Source organism: Centropristis striata, chromosome 1, assembly GCF_030273125.1.
Source record: "Centropristis striata isolate RG_2023a ecotype Rhode Island chromosome 1, C.striata_1.0, whole genome shotgun sequence".
Classification (NCBI taxonomy): Eukaryota; Metazoa; Chordata; class Actinopteri; order Perciformes; family Serranidae; genus Centropristis; species Centropristis striata.
Window position 1 is genome coordinate 14,544,850 of NC_081517.1, and position 26,662 is coordinate 14,571,511.

Consider the following 26,662-nt stretch of genomic DNA (forward strand, 5'->3'; position numbering starts at 1 on the left):
CACTGTAATGGATTGTAGTTTTTTGCAAATGGAAGCAGCAAAATGTTTTGATTAATGAGAAAGATAAGATAATATATGACTTTTGGGGAAATTAAGTTGTCAACAGTTGCAGCTCAAGGTGCAGACACATATATATATATAAAACACAGTAAAAGGATATAAAAAATACACATTTACATACATTTCTGCTATTTGGCATTTATAATTAATAAACATTTTGTTTTTGTTTGTTTTCTTGGGAAAACTTTGCATTTTACAGATATTGCACATTGTAGAAAATATATTTTAGCAGGTTAAATAGGTTAAGAGATATACAGTATAGTATAAGTGGTATATGAAACAAAGAGGGATACCATAGGAGGAAACAACAGTACAGAACTATACAATACGGCAGGATATGATGCAATTCTGTATCTGTGTTACCTGTAGCTTTACTGCAGTTAAATTAAAAACTACATCTACTTTCATTGCAAATTTTGCAGCCCAAAGCACACAAAGAGATTTCATTTTTAACTGAAATAAAACAAGAGAAAAGAAACACTAAAATTTGAGAAGCCAGACACAATGAGTGTTCGGCATTGATAAAAAATTACTCAGTTATCATAGTTTTTGGTGATTTTTGTCAGTAGATTGATAGTCTTTTTCAGCACTAGGATTGTTAAACAATCATAGTTTAACCGTTGTGCAAAAACTGAACTGATATACAATTTCTAGTCGTTCCTAGGGATGGGCATTTGGAAGAAACCTGCCAACTCGATTATCTATAAAGTTAACGAAATTAATCGATTAATCGCTGCATACATGTGCAAAATAAAAGATATGTATACAGTAGTGTGCAAAAGCCTGTTTTGATAACGGATGCTTTTATTTTGAAAGGACGAAAAGAGACTTGATCCTGTCGATCATAAAACTAACTCAACAGAGATTAAACTGTAAAGATAACGTCAAGGAGTTGAATGTTTTATGTTTTAGCCCCCAAAGAGGCATGACGTTAGTTTTCACAGTAATCTTCATATTTAAATGTGTTTTGTGTTTATATAAGTTCTGTATAAAATTGAACTCAGTAATTCATGCTAGCAAGCTTTGATACAGTAAGCTAGTTTTACTCAAATTAATACTCTTGTATTTCTGTGTGTTTTATAATTGTTATTGCAACTTTCAGTTTGCAAACTCTAGCTTTATCCAAATGATTTCTCAGCTCATTTCTCGGCTTATTGACGTACGGCCGCAGAACTGAACGATCGGCGTGTTTCAGTTCAGTGAGTACTGATACAAAATACACAGAGATAAAATTTAAATAAAACAATACACAGATAGATTAAAAATTCCACGTGATCGACCAAATTCGTAACGACCATTAATCGATCATCGATTAATTATTGCTATCACTAGTTGTTACAAAGAGTTTAAACAATATTTCAGGAGAAGGTGTGAGAGCTCCAGCGGAGGAATGGCAGGCAATAATCTGCTGTACACACTGATATCATGGGGCTTTCATCGTGGTCAATAGGCAGGATTAAATGCTGCTTTGGAGTGATTTTTGGATTATTTCAGCATAGCAACAGGATTACATTTTCAGGATGAAATGGGATAAATAAGCTGGCGGACGCGGTAGTGACTGAAGGAATTCCTGGATGACGGAATGCTGACATGTTTGCTCCTCTGTTTTGCGTTTCTCTCTCCGCAGACCTCCCAAGTTTCTCAGAACCTCACATTCCTCTAGTGGCTCGTGAGATCATGCAGCGAATGATCCGCCAGTTTGCTGCCGAATATACCTCAAAAACTACTCAGGACGACTCTCCCCTGCCCAACGGCAACATGAAGGACCAAAGCCTGCCGAGAGCGGCGTCTCTGGTCGCGGCCCCGTGCTCCCCGCCTGGGCCCCTGCCCGTGCCGAGCTCCCCTCAATCGTCTGCCTCCTCCTCCCCGTCCCCAACCATGGGGCCCGACCTCAGCCCCATCTCTGCCGCCGCTGCTGCTGCCTCAGCACCCGCCTGCACCCAGAGCAGCAACGGCACGGGAGCCAGTAACGGCGCCGGTGGAGGAGGAGGAGCCACGGCTGCTGCCTCTGCACAGAACCCCGTCCTCAGCAAGCTGCTCATGGCCGACCAGGACGGCCCGCTGGACCTCTCCGTCAAAAAGAACGAGGCCGACCCAGAGCCCAGCCAACAGGGTGAGAGCAGCCACACAAATACACACACACACACACACACACACACAGACACACACACACACACACACACACACACACTTAGCCTGACCTAAAATATGACCACAAGCTTCTAACCTCAACCTGATAACAAAGTCTTAAAACTAAAACAAATAATTTAGTGCAACCCCCACAATGTGGCTCTGTATACATAGTCCCCACATTGTTATTAATACAGTTATACACACACACACACACACACTTACCCTGACCTAAAATATGATCACAAGCTTGTAACCTCAACACTTAAACAAACTCTTAACACTAAAACAGATCAATAACCTCTTGGCTCCAGCTTTTAGTCCCCATTTAGTGTGGTCCCCACAGTGTGGCTCTGGATACATAGTACCCACATTACCATTAATACAGTTTTACACACACACACACACACACACACACACACACACACATTTCAACACCATTAAAGTATTTGTAAATGTTGCATTGGTATGGTGCTTGTTCATCTGAATTTCTGAATTCTGAATTCAGGCTGTTGGTCATTACTGGGTGCTTTTATTAACATAATTTAAAAAAAGAAAACAAACATTAATAGAATCTAGTAAACAGGCATGCAAAGAAAAAAAGGTCAAAAAGAACACATAATGCAGAAGACATTATGCAAAAAATCTAAATACTAAAGAATAAACATGCTTTTTGAAAATTAACTTGTATACTAGAAAAAAAAATGGATTCTAGAGCTGTTGGAATACACTTTTTGGAGTCGATTATAAATTGTATAATAAAAAGATCAATATCCCAGCATGCCACCTCCTCCTCTTTCTGAAATAGTAACTTGGTTCACAATAAAACTAGCTCATTAATAACCGACTAGAAAGTATTTTATAGCACAAGCTTTTTTAAGTGCTGTCAGATCAACAGCAGCTAGCTCAGTGAATCAAACCTGCACTTATGCTATAGGTGATGCCAAACCATGACTCTTCTGAGACCACAGATCCTGCTGGCATTTCACCCAATAACGTTACTAAATTAAACTGCACATGAGGTTCATACTGCACATTTCTTAGCATGGTGACCAGAGCTGCTGCAGTCAGGTTAGATATTGGGCCAAATTGTTTTCAGCAGCATTTAAAACACAATTTGTTTATTGAAAATTTTGATTTGAAATTTGAAAGTGCTGTTGTAACATATACATTTTTATAGTTATACACACATGGAGTTTTTTGGGTCAATTTTTTGCCCCTACTTCTTTAGATTCTGCTCAATTTTGACAGTTTTCAGATCTGTTTTCTTACTTTTTTGACTGTTTCATTCATCTAAATTTAAACTTCTGTTCTGTCAGAGAAGTTATTTGTTAGAAACATCCCTATGTATAACAAGCTCCAATATAGGTAGTAGTAGACTTCTATACAGGTACATAGTAACTATTAATTAGCATTAAAGATTATTATTTATTAGAATATTAGAAATTATAATGGATGAATTCAAAATGGATTATAGAGGAAGATTAACAGCTGTAGCGTATACAAGAATCTCACAATATTTTGGTGATTCCTCTTTTAAATTATCACATTTTTACAACTCAGTTGTTTAAAATGCAACTTCATATTTAGTTTTAAAGATTGCAGACAGTTCAGGTCCTGATTATGAATTGTAGACGGTATATTCAGGATTTTTGTTTGATATATTTGATGCAGATTGACTGGTATTATGCAGGGTTTTTGATTCATTCGTAGATAAGGTTACATATCAGATGAAAAAACGTTCTTTTTACAAAGTGTTCCCTCACCTTGACATTAAAAGACAGACGCCCGCACTCACAGATTCACCTTCCTGCACATACAGACTCACAATTAACACATTCTCAGGAACAGATCACTGAAAAGCCATCATCTTTTGGATTGAGCCTCTGCGCTTCTATAATGAGCTCTGAAATGCAGCTCAGGGCTCAATCTTGGTTTAATCAAACCAAACCAGCGGGGGGTCGGCCTGCCATCACCGAACCGGCTGCAGGGAGGAATCGACAACTCGCTGTTCCAACCCTGCAGCCGCAGTGTGACCGGTCGCTCGCTTTAATACCAGCTTTTTGGAATCTGCTTACAGTAAGCCTCCTTAATTTTTGCCAAAAAAAAAAAAGATTTAGGCATTTACATCCACGTCGTGCTCGAACATTATCTCTCTGTCACACACATGAACACAGGACACCTTTTAGACCAATTCTGCCTCTGATTATCCTCAAAGCTGGATCATATACACACACGCACCCACTCATGTAAATTACACGATAGATGTAGTTTTAGGAAAAATGAAATGCTCCACAAATCAGTTTTTCTTACATTAAGGATGGTGCATGACTTATGTGACAGGTTGCACAGAGATCTGCAGCTCATAGTTTTGGTTTTAAGGCCCGTTTAATGTGTGCTTCTGCCTCAGCACTCTCATTGATCCTCTATGCAGCAGCTGCAGGCAGCTGTTTTAGCAAATGAGCTCTAAAAATGCCCGATTGATATGGGATTTTTGACAGATAAATTCACAGATATGGCGGCTGATTAAGTGAATTTGCGAGCCAGAAAGAAAAGAGTTGTGTAACGATATGACTCCATAAAGGGACTCAAGGGCTGCTTTCCCAAACAACTTAATTTATAAAAGAATATTTATAATTTCTTACACATAATTACACATAATAAATTGCATTGTCAGCCAAATTTAGAGGTGAAATCCCAGAAAATAAATACATTTACATAAATAATAAATAAATAAAATATAGCTAAATAAACATCAGTGCTGTATGTTCAGTATTTATCAATTGCCGACCATTTAAATAAATTAAATAGCAAACATCATTAATAAATCACCCCAAGCATAGTTATATGTATATTATATGTGTCTATAAATATAAAATATATATATCACCAATTGCGATAGATACCAATGTGTCTAGTACTGACAAATAAATCGCTCTTGAAAAAAAAAGTCAGAGAATAGCTGGTGAACAGTGGAGGATGTAGCATCTTATGAGACAGAATTTTTTTCTCAGGAGTTGATTGAAACAAAAACAGCTGCATGAATCTTTTACAAGATTTCCCAGCTTCAGGTCTGATTTTCCTACTCAAACAATACAGAAACAAAATAATGACAGAACATATCAAAAACTAAGAAAATCTAACTGTGACTGACAAACAGCTGAAGTTTTTAGAATAAATGCAGATTTTTCTCTTTTATATCTCATGACTCCAGCAAGTTGTAGCATGTTTCCTAGTTCCGCAGTCTAATTAAGAAACTGTGTCATATTTCAGTCCATAGAGACATGAAAGAAGGAGCCTCCTTAACAATTTCGTCCATGAGCAAATAAAAAAAGAAGTAAAAATCTGCTATGGTGCAATGTACAACCAACAAGTTAAAGAACCCAGAACTGAGTTTTTTAAATAATGATAAACCGATAAACTGAACGTTGAGATGACAAAAGTGTATATTAGCTAACATTACCTTCCTAACAGCCATGTTATGATATATATATGAAAATATATGTGTTTTAGCTAGAAACAGACATTTTGTTAGCTATTCAGCCTATGGTTTGTCTAAGAGTTAAGTATCAGAATTGCAGTTTCCCCCAGCGTTACTGCTGATGTCTCACGTCTTTATCCACTTAAAATAAAAAAATATTTTACGGTTTGGCAGTATATAAAAACTGAGTTTAACATCAAAACCTTCCAGTGAGCCAAATAACTTCACACCAAAACCAGACTGAACCATGATACTGTGAAAGTATGAGTCAGAGTTCATGATCTGATTAGAGTTTACATTAATCAGCATGTTGATGAGGAAACAGGTTTTTTAATACAAACATGCAGTTGTTAATGTTTCCACCATTGTGTTTAAAGAAAAGGCTAATTAAGGTGTTCATTGGCTCAGAGACAGACCTCATTAGTGTCATTTATCACGCTTGTTATCCCTGGACATTTTCAGACTCCAGTGTGGAGTCAAACTTGGTGTTTGGCTCCTACTTATGCAATCGTCACGTGTGTATATTACCATTAAAATGATCAGATTAATCTATTTGTGTCTCCTCGTGGCTGTTTTTCATTTTATTAAGTCCTTCTGTTTTATTTTTGTCCGGTTAAACAACAAAAAGCTCCTGGAGATTAACGCCACTGTCCTGTGCCCATATAGGGCTATGAGAGTTAGAGGGGTCAAAAGGTCAGCTGCTCTTTAAAGATTACACCGGAAAACACACAGATTGATGAGTGGGATTAATTTATTGGTTAATGTTTGCCCTTGTTTGTATGCTGTGTTGTTTTTTTTAATGTGAGGCTTTCAAAGAAGCAGTGATTTTGATTTTTTTCTTTGTTTGTTTCTTTGCAAAACCATCAAAAACAAAAAAATATCTTGCAAATATTCCATCATGCAGGGCTACTGCAAGTCCTGAAAACCTGCCATGACAACAAAAAGACAACAGGACAACAATAAACTCAGATATGCTTAAAAATAATGAGCTGTCAAAATCGTCAGGTCAATACTAATAAGGCTCATTATTTTCTGTTTTTACAAATTTTCACTGAGAAATAACCAGGTTTTTTTAAACCAATTTTCACTCGACACACACGCTGTATCTTTTCTGTGTGTGTGTGTGTGTGTGGTGACCTGATTTGCCTGACAAACATATTCACAAATAAACTGAGATTTCACACACAGCATGCTGCCATATTTCCCAGACTTCATTGCTGAAGTGTCACAGAGCGTCCACCTGTTCTGAAGCATAATGTCTCTTTTTTTGGTCGTCCTAATATTTCACAGAAATAAGAATAAATCAGACTTCATTCATTCATATTTAGCATTTTGCAAAAGCTGTTAACACGCTGATGACAGCAGTGGGATGTTTTGCAGCAGGAATTTAAGTTTAATAACAAATAATTAATGTAATAAACCTGATAATCTCCTCTAAATAAGACAGAAACATGTGGATTTGATAGAGGGTTTCTCTCCGCTTTGAACATTAAGGTCAAATCATTAAATTGGATGCATTAAACCTGCAAAAATGTGCCTTTTCTGACTTGAAAAGCATACAAAAACACAAATTCATAATCACAATTAAGCTCAGATGTGTTAAATCTTTCCCCCCTGTGTGTGTTTATGCTCAGACGGCGTCCTGGACCTCTCCACCAAGAAGAACCACAGCGCAGGAAACCTCAAAACCTTCCCCAGCCTCTCCCCTGAGCCCGGGGTCAAAGGGTAAGACAACAGGATTAGTCAGAGTGAGCTCTTTTAGCGGAGCGGCGTGGCACTCGTGTGTCTAAAACAACAACAAGCGGAGAGGTTAAAGCAGCCGTCGCTGTCGTGTTTCTGCACTTAGAGCACTTGTCAGTCAGTCCAACACTGTGGGTGCTGTGTGTGTGGAGACTTGGCCTGAGGGCGAGAGACTCGGTATCCAGATGCCAAAACCGCAGTCAAGCTTCTCATTTGAGAAAAATTGATTTCACAAGTAGATGACAAGCATCAGAGGCAGATTCTATCAGCTCTACTCCATCAGATTGGCTAAGATGAATGTTGATACAGATTCAGACTGAACCAAAGAGATTTCCCCACCAGCAGGTTCCTGAAATCTCAATTATGGTTGTGAAATGAATCTCCTAATGTTTTGTTGTATGAAAAGGGAGAAATGTTTTTTATTCTACTAAAGCTGAGGACACACTACAAGATGTTTTCCAGAGTTATCCCACGATTCGCAGCTGGGCAAAGTCTGCAGCAGTCTGCACTAGTTAGGGACAAAAATCTGTTAGTGCATGAGGAGAACAGAGCGAATCTTGACGCAGTGTGAACTGATTAAAGCTGGGGACACACAACACAACTTTCAGAGCCTTTACAGATTTTGAAAAGACTTTACACTATATGATGGTTTCAGTAGATTATTGTGTGACGACTTAAAGACAGAGGATCACAGACTGCGTGGTCTGTCAAACTGACTAAAGTGGGCGTTTAAAGGGTAAACAAACAGACCAGTTGGTGGCCGTAATGCACCAAATTGTTTGTTTGCCAATAAAACTTTAAGAAGAAGAAGAGGAAGAAGCACGGACGACAATTGGCTCGCAGCTGCTATTGTCTGCGCAGCTAGGAAGGAGGAATAAACATGTTTTCCCATTAGATTTGGCTCAAAAAAATTAAGCTTCAGTTGAGGACACCATTCCCAGACCTCTGTCGCTTTCAATTAAACATGTTTGAATTCTTGTCGCGTGAACTCCAAGTCTTTTCAAAATCTATAAACAAAAATTGATTTTGTTACAGTCGCTGCTGTATTAGAAATAATAGTAAATAAATAGATTACGTTTAGAAATAAAATAAAGACATAAAAATGTGCGCGACACTAATATTTCAATAATATAAAATACAAAAGCAGCAAGTCATAAGTAAATAGAGATATGAGCAAAATGAATTATTGCACGTTAAGGCCATCCCAAGTCTCGGGACAGTGAAGTAGCTCTGTCAGTCTGTAGGCTGGTGTTAACTAATGGTTAAAAGTGAGACGCTATTCATAGTTTAATTATAACTTAATTGGGTTTTGTCGTGCTCTAATGTATGTCGCTTTTATAACTAATATAATGGCACTTGTGAATGTAAAGAGGTTATGGATGCTGTGTGTGTGCGTGTGGGTGTGTGTGTGTGTGTGTGTGTGTGTGTGTGGGTGGGTGGTGGCAGTGGGGAGCTGCGCCACGTCAACATTTCCACTTCCAGTTTCGTCGATTCCTCCATTAACCTTCTGAACCTGATGTTTTCTTTAAAAGAGCGACATGAATACAGCATGTATCATCGAAAAGGAACTGTAAAGAACAAGCATTACCATCATAAATGTGAACCTTCTTTCAGTTCTTGAATAGATCATAGGTTAGAAAAGTTTCTGTTAGAAAAAGTGACCAAAACGAAGCTTAAAATGTTGATATTTGTGTCAGAATCTCTTTATTCTACATGTGTCATTTAAGATAACTAGTTTGCACTAACCAGATCCTGTTAAAAACATTAAATTCTGCTCCTCAGAGACACTGTGAAGACATGATTGATTCTGCTGAGACCAACGGTCACGTGACAAATATTCACTGAAAATCTGTTTACACAGAGCAGAGAGGACAGGAGAGGCTGTTTACACAGAGCAGAGAGGAGAGGACAGGAGAGGCTGGAAACATGCAGATACTTCAATATGTACAATATGTGGAGACACAATTTATTTTTTCCAATATTAATGACACGTATGGGCACTTGGAAAAGTGTTGTTCATATTCATACATTTAGAAATTATTTCAATTTTTTTTAAATCATTTATCGGAGAAATTCAGCTTTTCTTCCAGTTTTTTCCTCTTTTTTATGGTTAATGTCATTATTACCGTGTTATTCTGCACAAAGACATGTTTGAGTTGTTCCCACTTCTAGCCATGATTGTGCTGATTGCATAGAGCTGCAGGACTTATAGATTTATATATATATATATATATATATATATATATATATTAGTGAAATACAAGGACACAATGAGTAAAATGTTAAAAGAGCAAGTCTGACATTCGTACATGAATGCATCGCAGCAGGGAGAGGCAACTTTCTGCACAACCACAGAGCAGCATGCACCAGACTTGAAGTTAAGTGTTTAAAATGAGAGAAAGGCTGCAAAAGCACCAGCAAGATCCTTGAACATTTTTCATAAAGGATGCATGAAGCAGCACCACAGGGTGCGAGCTGAACCTTCAGCAGAAGGACGATGCTCTACATTTGTAGGCATTCTTTTCACCTCTGCCTCGTGCCTCACTGAAAAATGCATCATGTTTCTATACAAATGGATATTAGATCAAAGTGCAGTTGTGAGATGAAAAGATGCAAAAGCTGTTAAGCCCATAAAGGAGGGGTTTGCAACCTGTGGCTCTGCTGCCCCTCTGCAGAGGCTCCCGTTGCTTTACAAAAGAACTGTATGGAAAGCAATAAAGGCTATTTGTTGTTAACATGTGAATGATCATTTCATCATTGTTGTAGGTCTGAAGTGATACTTACATTCTCAAACAGAGAAATGTGCTGCAGGATTTTTCTTAAGTGCAAATGCTATAAAATGGACGTTGGAATCAGTAAATTAATATAAAGGGACATTATAGCGTGTCATGGCTGTCTCATTCTTCAAGAGATTCTACCAGACTAACTGAAATTCCCCTCGGGGATGAATAAAGTAATTTTGATTGATTGATTGGTTGATTGATTGATTGATTGATTGATTGATTGATTGATTGATTGATTGATTGATTGATTGATTGATTGATTGATTGATTGATTGATTGATTGATTGATTTGATGATTTTTTTAAAGTATCATTCAATTACTTGAATGGTCTTGAATTGAATGTTAAATTGCATTGAATTACCGGTATATGTAAAAAAAAAAATAAAAAAAAATAAAAAAAAGTAAATAAATAAATAATAATTTTGCTAAAAATGAAATTAAGAAAATATTATGTTATATAATACATATATATATTCTATTTTTTACTTTAATATGACGGTAATTTATTTAAAAAATAAATAATTTATTTTTAAATTCAGATATTTACTGTAAATTATCTGTACTTTTAATGAAATTATATAATGAATATATAATTAAAAAAATAACCTACAGTTGTTTGAAAGTAAGCGGTTGCCGTCACAGTTAAAAAACAAGTTAAAAACTGAGAATTTTGACAGATTTTTTTTCTTCATTTGTGGTGAGAAACTGGCAAATTACCCTCATAATAAGTACTGGAATATGTTTTGCAGCCAGACAGATTTTATTTTATTTTCATGATTTTTTCAAATGTCTCTTTGATAGTCAGGGTTGCTGATCCTTGCTATAATGGAATACTCACAGCTCCCCATTCTGCCGCATGTTGTCTTTCTATCCCTCTAGTAATAAGTTATTCCCTCAGATAAAGTTTCAGAGGTCGCAGGAAGGCTCGGCACTACCTGTTGGCAGTTGCAGTGTTGACTTGAAGAGAATCGACGTTTGCAGAGTGAAGCTGTGCAGGTCTTTAAAGGGCATCGCCCTCGCTTCGTCTCACTACATTTTTGGGGCGCATCCTCCAGCAAACTCTGCCAACGCCTCCCACCTTTCATCTCCTACTTATTGGTTTTGCTCAGCTGATCGATTTCTCGGCTACCGTCAGTCCCACTGCAAGACTATTCATACTTCTGCCCCCCCCCCCCCCAAGCCTTAACTGGATGTTCAGTGGCAACAGTGTGTTGAACACATGACGGAGGCTTATTGACAATCCTCGGCGATGCAGCCCGATCATTTATTGATGAATGTGTGGTGTGCCTTGAAGTCATGTTTGAATCAGCGGCTATCATACTCTTGTATCAACAGGGAATAAACAATCACCGCTAATCTCGGCTGCCATTTCCAGGAATACTTTTGATCCATAGGTCAAAGATGGATTAGTCGCGGCTCGATATACTGATGCCAGGTTGTAGCGAAGCTGCAGCAGTGAAGAATGTAAGCAGTGGAGACCTGCACCCACCATGTGGGCTTAGTGAATACACCTCCAGTGGCTTTCTGAGCTGAGATTGGAGAAAATGTTGCATTGACATTACAGTTAACTCGAGTCCCGAGTGGCCGCCACATGAGTGCTTCTTCCTGGTGAAACAGAGTGTTGCCTGGATACAAATCTGCCTAACAAAGCCAGTGTTTATCCCACTAGTTTTGGATTGGAACAAGCAGAAAGAAAACGACCAACAGAGTAACAGCAGCCAAAGAGCCAGGGGAGCCAGGGGGCTCAAAATTATATTTTTGGTCTTTTGACTTTCTGAGCCCTAAAAAGCTGTTTCAAGACGTTTTTTTTTCCCTCTTTTTACATTTTACTCACTGTGGCCTTGTGTTTCACTGCAATATATATGAAATATATATACAATCTATATGTTCTGCAGTTCTATGGAATCAGCCCAATCATGGCTAGGAGTGGGAACAACTCAAACATGTCTTTGTGAAGAATAACACAGTTACAATGAAAGAAATCATAGTTTAATTTCTCTGATATTTTTTTCAATCGGAATTTTATAGAAACAACACTATGCCAAGTGCCCGCAAGTGTCACTAATATATAAAAGAAAATTGTGTCTCCATATATTATACACATTGAACAATTTACAACTTCTCCTGTCCTCTCCTCTCTACTCTGTGTAAACAGCCTCTCCTGTCCTCTCCTCTCTGCTCTGTGTAAACAGATTTTCAGTGAATATTTGTCACGTGACCGTTGGTCTCGTGGTCTCTGGAATCAATCATGTCTTCACCGTGTCTCTGAGGAGCAGAATTTAATGTTTTTAACAGGATCTGGTTAGTGCAAACACTTTATTTTAATGACACATGTAGAATGAAGAGATTCTGACACAAATATCAACATTTTAAGCTTCATTTTGGTCAATTTTTCTAATGGAAACTTTTGTAAACTTTTCGATTACGTCAAGAGAACATACGTTTAAGTCCTGTCCCTGTCCAGTGCCCACATTAGTATGTGGTCAATTTTCAGTTTGTTTATTTGTTGCTACCTTGGAGCTTGTCTGGATCTGCTCATTTTAGCAGTTAGGTTGCTGAGTGCAGAATAAGAACAAACTACTAATGGCATATTTGTTTTTTCAACAAGTTCAGCAGGGGGAGGTCACCATTAATGATTTGACTTTCCCAGGAACTGACTGTTTTCCAGGAGAGTGGAGTCTGCTTTTAAAGTGGTCAGTGTGCAGACAGATTATTGAAGAGACTTCTCAGAATCAGAAATGGAAAACAAACAAAAAAAACATGAATTTAGTGATATTCTCTGCATACCTCTTTCTACTCTTTTTTTTTTTTTTACGCTGACACAAAGCTCAGCCGAGGCCCCAGTGGGTCAACCTTTGGTGTGGGGAGGTCCTTCCACAATAGGACTAAAATCTAAATTAGAAGCAGCACCTTAAGCCCTGCAGGATGGGAGGAAGGGTTCTCAGGCCCCAGAGTCCCTGAGGCCCTCAGCCTCACAATGAGTCTCTAATGATCAGGTCATGCAATATTAACTACAGGAGGAGGTGGAGCCGGTCTCCACCCCCACTCACACAATCCCAAACACACACATCAGTGTCTGCAGCACAGGTTTCTGAACACGTTTATGTGAAAACAGCATTTTTAAAAAATATTATTTATATCTTTTATTGGGTTTTTTGGATAAAATAAGACTCTATTTATCCTGCAGTCGTCACAGGCAGCTGTGGCTCGGTTGGTAGAGTGGTTGTCCACTGATCGGATGGTTGGTGGTACGATCCCACACCATGGCAGCCTACATGTCGAAGTATCCTTGAGCAAGATACTGAACCTACATCGCTCCCGATGCTGGGTTCATCGGTTTGTGAATGAATTCCCAATGGTGGCAGGTGGCACCGTTTAGGGTAGCCTCTGCCACCAGTATGAATGTGAGTGTGAAAGGGTGAATGAGCGCAGTCTGTAGTGTAAAGCGATTTGATTTGTCGCAAAGTGACTAGAAAAGCACTATATAAGTGCAGGTCCATTTACCATTTACAGCAGCTCAAGATACAGACAGATAGATATATACATACAGAAATATACATAAAATACTTATGTGTCTGCTATTGAACGTTATTATCATTTTTGTTTTACCAGTTGACTGGTTTTCTTAAAAAACTTAATTAACTTATCAAAAAAAAAACATATTTAGGTACAAAGTGCGAAAAGACTGAGCTAGTAAGATATTTTTTTGTTGATTAATACAATTTTAATAATTTTTCTTTGACTGATTATATACATACAATGTGTACAAAGTGTACATACGTACACATTATATACATAACAGATAAGACCTCTATTGAACATTATTTTTTATTATTGCACTTGGATTTTTTCCTATTTGTATTGCACAGATATTACACATTAGTGAAAATTTGAATGTCGCATGTTAAATAAATAAAAACGTAAACACGCAAAGGAGATACACAAATTAAAAGCATTACTAAAAAAAATGTTTTTAAAAATATTTTTTATATATTTATTTTTATACTTTTATCTATTTATATTTTATATTACTTTTAAAAAACATTTTATTATATTTATTTTGTCATTTATATTATTTAAAATATAATGTGACATATTTATTGAATGTCTTGTCCTGTTTTTTATGAGGACCCAAGTAAGAATAGTTGTTATTGAGGTAATAACTAATGTCATTCAGTAAATCTATGCATGACAGATTTAACTAGAGATGATTTTGGCTGCAGGATAGATCTCCCCTCATTCTCTGTAGTTTCACTCCATCTCGTTGGGGATCCCCCTCTGTTGTGTGTATTTCTTTGTTCCTTTTTATTTTCCCATCGAACCCTCAGATCCATCATTACCGGCCTGCCGCAGCCTCCCCTGATGACTGTATGCTTACTGTAACAAAACGCTCTATTAGAGAGTAGACTCCAAAGCCTCTCGTTAACCCTGTATTGTCTTCAACGAGCCGGAGACCGCCCACTGTGGTAATCTGTTTTAAAGCCCCCGCTGAGGACTCCCCACGCCGCGCAGTCAGTTGCTCTGTAGCTCAGCAGACGATGTGTCCAACGAAGACAGAACCAGTATTCCCCTCAAGTTTCTGCTCCCCCATGCCATCCGCCGACTTGACGAGCTATTTCCTGTTATTATGAACCAAGGGGAGCGTTTCTTTTTTTTTCTCCCTTTTTTTAAAAGACCCTTTCCACTGTTGCTATAGTTACTTAGCAGCAGGGATATTGGCTGCAGCAGATCAAGTGGAGGCATTTTGCATGAAAGCATATGTTTCAACAGCAGAGATGATTTTCAGAAATTGCTCGCTTGCAGACAAGCGAGAATGCACACTGTTTGTTCATCCAACATGGAGCAACTCAATTTAAAATGTAAATAACCAACATCGGGAACATAGGACAGGTGGATACAGGTTTAACATTTCGGTTTGAGACTATTCAAAACAAAGCTCGTTCTACTTAAAACCTTTTGTTTTGTTGTGCCTAGATATGAAAATCCAGAAGTGATATTGTGTTTTTTTGGTCTCACCAATCTGTGAACAAATATCAAGACTTTGCATCTTCGCATTACATGCAATGCATACGGCAAAATCCAATTTTGCCTGCATATTTTACACACAGGAGCATTCTAATTAAATCAACCCTACTGGCTGCAGAACATTGTAAGGTTTGCTGCTGTAAAAGAAAGAAAGGTAATTTATGCTATAAACAACTTTTTAAGGTTAGGGCAAAAAAGTTCCAGGTTAGGTGTTATAAAAGACAGTTCAAACAGTAAATGAATGCGTGTCAAAGCTGGAAGTGCACAATAACTCCAATTGTAAACATGGGGAAGGATTGGCGTTTCATACACATGCAAAATACCATTTAGGCGTATATATTGCATGTAATTTGAAAGTGTAAAGTCGTGGTGAAATCATTTGGTATGTCACAATAAAGAATAGTCAGAAAAATAGATTTAATTCTGTTAAAATGTTTTTTTTTTATCTTCTCATTGTTTCTGAGATTAACAGTTGAGATTTCTTTTACCAAAAAAGTATCAACCTTTTAAGTTCAAACTCTCCCTATTTTTGGTTGATTAATTACATTTTTATATTTATTTTATTGTATTTTTTTCTATTTCTGATTTTACTTTTCGGGAGAATTCAAATTAATTGCAGCATGGAATTATTTAAGTTAAATGTTTCCCCTGAAAATTTTGCAAAATCTTGTTTTGCAAAATCTTATTACAAAACCCTTGTGAGGCCTCAGCTTAAAAATGAGGTATAAATGGGACAAAACCATGAAGATTGCCTCTAATGTCATTGTGCTCTTGTCATTGAGCTTACTGTAATTTCCTGACAGATGCTACTTTCAAGTTTCTCAAATGTTTTTAGGGTTTTTTGTGTGTGTGTGTGTGTGTGTAATTTGGGTGACTGGACAATCAAAATAATGATTTATTTTCTCTCAGATCTTGGAGGTATAATGTCCAGTGATTTATAATCATTTAATTCTAAGCAAGAAAACACAGACTCTAATCTTAAATCAGAAAGTTGTCTGGTCATGAGATATGCAACACTGTTTCTAAATTATCCTCTTTTGTCCCTCCATCCAGACGTTCCATCAAAGTGGAGCATCCCCTGCAGGAGGTGGATGAGGATGGCCTGCTGCAGAGAAGCTTGCAGGATGGACTGAGGGAGAACTATGTCAACTCCAACTCCTTCAAGCCGCCAATGGCCCGCTCGCTGCGCATCAAGGAAGAGCTCCTCAGCCAGAAGCATCGCCTCCTGAGCCAGCCTGCTGCTCTCTCATTGGCTAACTTAGAGTCAGCCGGCTTGCTCAATCATGCGCAGTCCTACTCCTTGCTCGGCCAAAAGGGCTCTTCCTCTTTCTGGGGAAGCAAGGCCCACCTTGAGAGCCTGATGAAGCTAAAGCAGGCCAGCGGAGCTCTGAGCGGGGCCCTCAGTGACCTCAAAGACCTCCCGACATTCCTGGAGAATCACCACAACCACCACGGAGCCTTCTCCTTCAAAAGTTCCCTCCACCATCACCACCACAATCAGGTCTCCAAGGCCCAACACCACCACAACGAGGGCAAGAGGGACCAGGGCCACTCGCCTCCCGTCGACCTAAAGATACCCCAGGTTCGGGGCATGGATCTGTCCTGGGACTCCCATGCATCTGATCTCTACGGCTACGGTGCCATGGGGGTCGGAGGCGGTGGCCACGGGGAGAACACCCTGAGCCGGAAGCTGAGAGCCATCCTGCCCAAGCAGAACCGCCGAGGAGGAAGCCTCGGGAGCCTGCTGGACGGGGCGGCCGACTACTGGAACTCCGACTTGGACCACTCAAGTTCTGGGCCGGCATACTCCACCTCCGACGTGGAAGGGGACCCGAACTCCAAGCAGCCGAGGAAGAAGAGGGGCCGCTATCGCCAGTACAACTCGGAGATCTTGGAGGAGGCCATAACGGTCGTGATGAGCGGAAAGATGAGTGTCTCCAAGGCTCAGAACATGTATGGGATCCCGCACAGCACCCTGGAGTACAAGGTCAAGGAGCGCATGGGAACCCTGAAGAACCCCCCAAAGAAGAAGCTCAAGCTGATGATGAAGATGGAAGCAGGAGGCCAGGATTTTCCTCTCGCAGAGTCGGAGAACACGCCCACCGCAACTCCACGAGATGACGGCCCGCCGCTGGCAGCTGCCGATCTCAAGGACAATGTAAAAGAAGAGATTGATGACAATTTCAAACCAATCGACTAAAAAACGACTCACACATGTAAACCTCAGTCAAATGACTTAAGTGATTTGAAAAAAAACCGGATGGGGCTTTATTTGTGCCAATTTACTTTGCAGTATCTGGGTGAGCACAAACGCAGGGATAATATGAGGAGGATTCTTAAATACAAACTGGAGATAAACAAACTAATCGGATGTTTTTTAACAAGCGGCGTTTCAGCGACGCCATACAAGCATTTGTTGGCTTTTATATCCAGGGGCTTAACAAATGCAGGTAAAGACAATTAATGAAATTTCCATAAGCATGCTGATAATCCCCAGTCCAAAAAAAACTCCCAATCCCCCTCTTTCTGAACTTGATACACTGAACCATTGCTGCTTCTAAATGCAGTTTGGGCTTCGGACTATTCCAATTTGGGGGGAAAAATGAGGGGACAAAATTAACTCCTTAAAAAAAAAACTGATAAATTAAGTCCCTTTACTGCTCCCCTCTCTCATGGAGTACTAGCTGACAAATTGGTAAGTGAACTGTCTACTACATTTGAAGCCAACTGTAAGGTTTAATCATCCCATTGATATTCCTCACCAGGGGTTCTGAATCAAAACCCATTCTCTTATTGCCAGGTAGCCATGACGCTTTAACCCGCAAAACCTTTTATTTCCTCCTTTAAGATATTCTGCTAATCTCTGTGCGGACGAAAGCAACATTAACCAGTCCTTTTTGAATGAGAAAAGACACACAAAAGTCATTCAGGGATGCATGTTTGTGAGTTTTCGTGGACACTACTGACTTCTATAATCGACTTATTTTTTCCTCGATCTTTTATCTTTTTCATTTATTTTTGCTTTCTTTTGCACTACACTTTGGGTCTGGCGCTTACAGACCTGGTTACCTCGGCATTGTTGCCCTCGCATCATGCACTTATTATGGTCTGTCTCTGAAGCCCAGTCGCAACCTTGTAACTAAACGGGTCGGAGGTGCACGTCGCCTGGTGTACGCTGATCCATAATCAGATCCTGGGAAACTCTAAAAAACCCTCTTTTTTTCTTCTTTTTTTTTGCCAAGAGACAAGTTGAGGGCTAATCTGATTATGGATCAGCTGTTTTTAAGGCGGATTGCTACCTCATGGACCTCCATCAGTGTCTCGCGGCTGATCCTGGAACAGCCTTCAGTCGCCTTCCCAAACGGTGACCATCTCAAGCTCACGAAGGCTTTTTTTAGGATCAGAATGTGAAACTCTGCTGCTATCCACTTGATTATCTAGCTCCTACACATGGCTTTAGCTAGCTGAAGCTGATCAGTTTTAGCTAATACATTGCTGATGTTTTTTTTTTCCTTTTTCTAATCAAACTAAGCAGAAGTTGTTTAGCTGTAAAAGAAAATTTTCTCCCTCAAACCTCAAAGACAGTTTTAACAGCAGTTTACTACAACAATGTGCATTTATAGAGGGGGGGTAGAGTGGAGTGGGAGGTCATTTTGGGATGGCGGGTGGGCAATATGCAGTGGGGAGGGTTTAGTTCATAGAAGCGAGGGAAAAGCAGATTTAATATATTATAAATTATTATGACTGATGATGTAAAAGCCAATCCGTGATTCTGGATGATGATGATTCTTTTCTCCTCATTTTTAACTCAGGGTAACTGAGACAGATGATGTGGGTTTCAAATATGGTCATTTCCTGTTGGACCTATAGCAGACAGACAGACAGGGGGACAGGACACTCCTCTCACTAACGCTCTGTCTGTGGGAGGAGCCATATGAGTAAATGTGGCCGCGCCACAGCAGGTAGACCTGCCACTGAATCATGACAAAGAACTGAAAAACACATGGCGCTGGGTTTTGGGATCAAACTAATGGCGCTAAAACTTCTAAAAAATAGCACTTTTTTAAAAAAAGTAAGCGAAAAACACAAGAGTGAAAGAAAGCTGTTTGAGGTTATGCACGTAGTGTGGCCCTTCTCTGGGGGATATGTGGGGCAGGGAGCGAACAGGAGGGCAGAGACGCAAGAAAAAAGCTTTAGTGTGTGAAGACTTACAGAAAGCTGCAGCTCGGACCCAAACTACTCTTTTGTTTTCCTCTCGATTACCTCCATGATTAAAAACAAAAAAAGAAGAAAAAAAAGGTTGACAGCTTGAACAAGTTGAGTTTTGTGTAGTGTCGTCTCGTTGTTTTCCCTCCCCTCGCCGCTGAAGCACCAGGGATAGAGGTGGGGAAAGAATATCCCTCAGAGGACACAGGTGGACAGAAAAAAAATTTGCTCTTTAGGTATTTTTCCATCAGGGAAAAGATTGAAGAAAATGACAAAAGCTTTTTTTGGTCGTCATGTTTTTTGTGCTTTGTGGTAAATGTTGCTCTTCGCTCCTAACACTGCCTGGTGCTCACCCAGTCTGTGAGACTTTTAACATAATAATTGTACCTCTCTGTTCAGATGAAATGATGATGATTCACTCCTTTTGAAATGTATTGTACATTTTTATTTATTTGATTTGGTTTTTTTTCTTTGATTATTCTCTGAAAAAAATGGCATGCACCACATTTTCTTTGTGGCTGATTTTGGGGGTGGAGCCAATTGAATATATATACTAAGTTATCTAATTATTATAATAATTGACTACCTGTTGCTTACAAACTTTTATTCTTCATTCATAGCTATATTGGCTTGATTGGCAGTGATGCTAGCCAATAGGAAAAGCTCTATAAAAGACCCCTTGGACAACAATATTTCCAGTGGGGGCCATCATGCATGAAATGCGTCCAACACTTTGACAATGCCGAGCATTAAAGTGTCTAAAAGGGTAGTTTTGCGCGTTGAATTGGACCCAGCGAAGGACAATGCTCTGATCTCATAGTGAAAACAGGATCGAAGCCCCGATGTTGACACTAAAGCACTTGTTATGAACATGCCTCTGGCAGACAGAGTGCCACCTCAGATCAAACGCCTGTTTCATGTCATGCATGTAAAGCATGGATTGGTAAACTAATATGCTGTGTAATTGACCATTCGCAAAGCCCCTCCCCCAATCATACCTTAGCAACCGTTACTAAGAGAAGAAGGTCCGACAAGCTTTGAGCTCTGAGTAACAAGGTGAAACAGTCTGACACCAGCTACCCTAAGAGTTTAGCAGAAGGAGTCGTTTTTCCCCTTTTCCAAAACTAAAAAAACAAGAGGAGTGCTGCTGGCTGTGGATTAAACACTTTGGGAGACACCACTCCAACGTAATATCTCCAAGATCAAAAGACACACAAATGTCTCGTCCAAGTTAAGCTGCTAGCTAGCAAACATGAGCTAACTAACAATTGCTATAAAGCTATGTTACATGAGATAACCCAAACAAGATTTAACAGTTATTGTCCTGTGAACTAGTATTCTTTCCACTACTAGTGCAGAACTAGTTCAACAAATTATGTTAATGAAACAATGTGTAAAATGAGCACGCTAAGCTAGCTAGCAATGTTGCTAGGAGCTTAACATAATACAGGGCGGTACAGTGCCAATAGCTAGCGTCACTGAATCACACACCGGCCGGCTATTGGCTAACATTTTATCAAAATTTCACATTATACTACTAATATAAGTGACCATGTTATGTTTCCAATTAATGAAGTGGTGTGAAACTAGAGTCTAATCTGATCTTTCAAACCGTATAGCGCTTTAACGATGTACGCTAGCCTCGGGTTTACCTGAGTCGGCAAAAGGATGCTAACGGCGGTGAATAAGCCTGTAATGTATATATCAATGTTGACCATAACGTCTCAACAGGCCATTATGAACTTATTTTATTTCAATCTTTATAGCAATTTGTGAATGGACAGCCTAACTCCTGGAGGTATTACTCCAAAAACACTCGCTAAAACAGCGCACCTTTTTATGGAAACTTTTATGGGGACTACAGAGATAACATTTTACTTAGTAATTAAATAACTAGATAAAGAGAGCAGCCACGTATTCTCTTTTTGTTTATAACTGCTGCCTTACATGTCACCAGATAAACCGGTCACCAGATAAACCGTAACACTGGTCCGCTCCACGGCTGTTGACGGTCCTGGGAGCTTTTCGGGCATAGCAACGGTGACTAAGGGGGCGGAGCTTTTGCAAACGGTCAGTTGGCACCTGATGCACAGGTTTACATGGAAAAAGTCCAACAGCACTTAGACCGAATTCCCCTGAGAGGGGCCAGACTATCTCTGTGTATCAATCTCTAAATTCTCTCTTAAAATTCCCAAACCCTTTTGCTATAAATTTGCCAATTCTTTCTAAAAAAAAATTGAGGTAAATTAAAAGTCCCATCTTCAGCCTGCTCTTATCTGCTGAGGTGCATGCCATTTAATATTTATTTATTTCAGTTCATTTGGTTTTTCTTTGGGTTTTTTATTTTTCTTATTACAAATTGTTTGTAGTCATGTGGTTAACGGCTCCCCCTGTCCGAAAAAGTCCTCCTTCTTGCAACTGAGTCTCACTGCTGTTTAAAAAAAAAAGAACCTCATACTATATTATATACTTAAGAGAACAGTATATATCTATTTATTTACATATATATAAACAGATACTTACATAATGAATGTAGTGAACTGAAATGAATATCTCAAAAACTTACAGAAACCAGAACAGTCATCTGCAACAAAAAAAACAACAAAATAAGATGGCGCTGTCAGTTCATTTTTTAACAGACTGTTGTTTTAATTTTTTTTTTTGCTTTTAGTTTCACTTTACGCTGCTTGCATTGGAAACGCAGCCGTTTTCCGACGCGGGCGTGCGACAGTAGCCTTCAGTACTGTAAATGTCTCAGGATCGAGCCAACAGGATGGGCAGCAATATTTGTCAGTCGGAAAATGGCGCAGACTTAACTACCTGTACTAGATGTAATTTATAAACGTATATTACATATAAAAACTATATGTCGACTTGGTCAGCAGAGGCCGAGTGCTATACCTCAATCTCAGAATAATGACTCCTTTCCGTGCCTCGTACTTTTATGTATACCTTACCTGGGAGCCTGGCGAAGGGATAGCCGATACTCTGGGAATATAGTATCCTCCGCTGTTTCTTTTCTTTTATTATTATCTGTTTCTTTTCTTTGTTTCGCCTCCCTCTTTGCGAAGGGGAGGAGGGAGACGCTTCAAGTGTCTGACTGACCAATATTCGCCACCCTACCTCTTTTCAGGTATTTTTTTTTTCTTTTTTGCAACAACAAAAACGTATTAGGAGTACATAATGAGCGACAGATTGAGACCCACAGGGGCTGTAGAGCTGTTCATGTTGGGGTTGGTGTGGGAGGGCTGCAAAACCTCTCAATTCTTACTCTAAAAGTCAAAACATTTTGGGATTCAGTCGTCTGGTTTCACCCTGGAGGCGATCAGTCAGCTCGGCCCCACCCCGGTCTGAGAAAGAACAATTGTTCACCTAGGATTTCTTTTTTTCTTTTTATGGTTTATTGTGCATTTTAGGTGAAACATAACTCCAGGTTGAAACTCGACAGGGGGATTTTTGCTTTTTTATTTTATTTCTCACACCCAGAGAAATCAGAGACCCGGAGGGGAGATTGTGGGACAGGTGGACAAGTTAACCTTCCTTTATCTGCTGTCTTGTAAAAGAAAAATATATCGAAAATCTTTTACACTGCATTCCAAATGAAAAAGAAACACACTCCACACACACACACACACACACACAGGAAAATGTACCTTTATACGATGAAATGAAAAAAAGCTATAGACTTAAAATATATGTATTTATTTTACTGTTTTTTGCATCTTCAGGCGAGTTTCTCTTTTGCTTTTCAGGTTGGTTTTTATTTCATTTTGATTTTTTTTCTTCTGAGTGAAAGACTGTCAAAAAATCGTGATAAAAGAAGAAAAAAAATGTCGAACAGCAACTACTGTAACCTCACTTCGTAGACGCCACATGACGTGCCATTTTGCTTCAGGATGGCGTGTGATGCTGCGGCCTACCAGGAAAGAAAGACCCATAATGTATATGATTGCCATGCTCCTCTCTCTGCCGAGAGGTTTCTTCTGTTTCTGTTTCTGTCACGCTGCATATCTGGTTGTCATTTATACCTCAGGTCCGACCACTTCAAAGCAGCTGATTGTACATTAGAAACACACACACAAAGAAGAATCAGGATTTTTAGTACAGCTCGTTTCCAGATTTTTCGATCTGAAGGAAGCAGTTTTTGAATAATTGTTGTTTCTTGTTGTCGTTCGTACTGTTGTTATTCTGATGGCATCTCCCTTTCCTTTCTTTGTTTTCTTACAAAAAAAGAGATTCTGTAAAAGCCAGAAGCCAGGTTTCTGTCAATACGACGCTGTATTCCCTCTCGCACACACACAGCCGTGGAAGAGCACGTAGAGACACCTACAGCAACACACACGCTCCCTCCTCATCAGGTAGCCACACTTTGTGTGGGCGGGTTATATGTATAATTATGAAGCTGGGAGTCTGCCGTTTCTCTTTTAGAAGCAGGTGGGTGTGTTTTGTCCACAGCCTGCAGAACATCAGCCCTGCTGGCTGATTTTGATCTGACACACTGGGACACTGCAGGCACTGCCTCTGTGAAAATCACCCTTTTGTTTGTTGCCTTAAACAAAGATTGTTTTTCTTCCTTTTGTTATCAACAAAAACAACCGACCAATCTTTGTGTTAAAAGAAAAATCCTCCCTTCAGTTGTTCATGCCAGGCTGTGATGTCCTGTGCATTCCTGCAGTTATTTCCTTCTAATTTGACTTTTTTTTCCCTGCAACCTGCTGCTATTGTGAGTAACACACACCATCACAGGTCTGTGATGTTCGGTCTGACTGGTCAAAAAGCACAAACATTTGACTTTAATTAAATTGTAACTACCATTTAAAACTGCAAGAAATTGAATTTTGAAAACTACAATCAAAAAAAATGTTTCCATTTCACTGTGAGGGCTGCAATGTCCTTTTAACAATACATGATTTAATTAATATTTTCGCTCTATTTTCTAGTTTCCACATTCCACAAGTTTTCTAGTTTACAGTGTTGCTGTCAAGGCTGCTGTGGCTTTAAATCCATATAAAGACACTTACAACACTACAAGTTGTAATATTGACGCAGGAATGCACAGAATATCACCAGCAGCTAATTATTTTTGGCCAGGTTCAGGATTAGACCTCAACCTGTTTTTGGATGGATTTTTCTTATAACTGCATATTCAAGAAGCCGGTCTCTCTCTTGCAACAGGATCCATCCTGAGTTCTTTCAGGTGCAGTTTTACTGGATTATTATCAGCACAATCTCCTGACAGTTGCAAATCGGTGTGTTTGTCATATAAGCCGCCGTGCTGTTGCTTTTTCCCCCTCAGACATTTGTCATGACGGCACTAACAGATCTGTTAAAATGTGCATCTCCTTTGTCGTGGAGTGTGATGCCAAGTGCTGTAAATGTCAAAGCATTTGTGGAGATGTGACAAGCAGTCGCTCAGGAGCCGTCTGGCTCTGAAAGCAGAGCTGAGTACAAATCTTAAAGGCCAGACACGCCTCTGGAATGATGCTCATCTGCAGCAATCAACACAACAGACACCTTCACTCCCTGCCATTAGAATTCACTAAACAAGGAATTTAGAGAAAATGCTCATTCAAGAAGCCGACTTGCAAAACCGTGCAAAAAAACAGATAACTGCACCCTTTATTTGTGTCGCAAATTAAGAAAATCAAAACATTTACAGCCAGATTATGATTCATTATGATGCATTTTTTTTGTTTTGTTTTGTTTTTTTGTTATGGGACTGCATGTGTTTGCAGAGTTAGTTAAAAACACCTACATTATTCAGTGCTGCTGATTTCCAAATTCCCACCCAGGCTCATTAAGCCACCTCATGGACCACACTTAAATCCGTACTCGCATTAAATCTTACAGGGCCGCTGGTGGTTTGTGATTATATATTTGTTGTTCTTCAATCAGTGGAATCAAGAGTGCCTTTTGAAGACTCTTATCACAATCTCAAATCTAATCGTTAAGGGTTGGTCTCTTAATCATGTGTAATCTAAACCGCCCGAGTGAAATCAAGAACAACATTCTCCCTGCCGAAGCAAAAATGTCATGTGAGATTCAGGTCAAATTTGTCGGCTTAAATTCCCAGCCCAGCCCCCCCACCCTGTGATTATGTTGCACTGTGAAAGGCTCGATGCAGACATTTTCTCACACTGGCTGTTCTCGCCTCTGACGAGGAGCCCGCGGTGCTGGCGTGCATCTCACCCCTCCGCCTCGGCAGAAAACCTCCTTACAGATGGCAGTCTGAGGAGGTGGAATGGAGTGCGAGGATGAAATCTAAGTGAAGTATGGCAGAATAAAGGCCGCTGAAGGTCGCCATCCCCACCCCCACGCCACAGTTAAACAACAGGCTTTTAATGCTGAAATTCACTTCACAAACTAAGACGTTGCAATTAAAAAGGCGACACAGTTGGTCTGAAATTCCTACTAAGAGACAGAAAGGGGATTATTAGGGACAAAATATCAAATCTGACGTGCAGGTGGTGGTGAAACAGAAAAGTTTAGAATAAAAGCCGCTGTGGCTGTGTGAAGGAAATCTGGTCAAAATGCTCTGTGATAGAGTGCATTTCATGAGGTGCCCTTGTGTGTTGCCATGACAATCTTGCAGCATTGTTCCCATGTGGAGGTGTGTCTGGCCCTTTACAACCACCTACATGGACCAGCTGGTCTCTGTGGCTCTGAACTCTCTGAATCCACTCGTTTATCTGCTGCATTCGCTCTCCAGCGTGAAGGTTCAGAGGGAGAATTTAGCAGAACTGGGTGCAAAAATAACAAAACAAAAAACCACCAGTCAGGATGTGTAGATGCTGCTGCTGCTTCAGGCTTTGACAGATGTGCAAAATATTTGTCCAACACTGGCGAAGAAATTTATATAAACCTCAGAATATTTTCTTCGTCTCCTCATCTTAAGAGCATGTCCTCGTCCTTCTCCTTGCTTGTCTCTGTCTTTCTGCTACCTCAGCTTGTGCCCGTAGAGATCTAGCTAAAGCGCAGTCCTTTTGTTGCTGGTGAAGTACCGTTACAAGCATTTCATAGCATTTCTAGGCCTTAAAATTTTTTTAAAAGGTCAGGTCAGCTGGTTCAGAAAGAGTCAGCTGAAGACAGAGCACCCTCTGATTGTCCCCCATGTTACTCCTCTCAGAAATGTGTCCGATCTTGATTGTCCTGTCACTCAAACGTGTGAAGTTTCTGGAGATGAACTGTGATGCTGCCGGGTGGCCGGGCAGGGCCCCCCACATCTCCCCTTCCAGA

General features: G+C 39.6%; 1 protein-coding gene across 1 annotated transcript in view; it reads left to right on the plus strand.

Moving 5' to 3' along the window:
• lcor (ligand dependent nuclear receptor corepressor) overlaps positions 1-23,642 on the plus strand; it is a 32,166-nt gene extending 8,524 nt beyond the window's left edge. The window contains exons 2-5 of the mRNA XM_059332234.1: positions 1,688-1,867; positions 2,054-2,173; positions 7,306-7,396; positions 16,274-23,642. Of these exons, the coding sequence (XP_059188217.1) occupies positions 1,738-1,867; positions 2,054-2,173; positions 7,306-7,396; positions 16,274-17,420 (1,488 nt within the window). The 5' untranslated portion in view covers positions 1,688-1,737 and the 3' untranslated portion in view covers positions 17,421-23,642. The remainder of the gene's footprint in view (positions 1-1,687; positions 1,868-2,053; positions 2,174-7,305; positions 7,397-16,273) is intronic.
• The last annotated feature ends 3,020 nt before the right edge of the window (positions 23,643-26,662 follow it).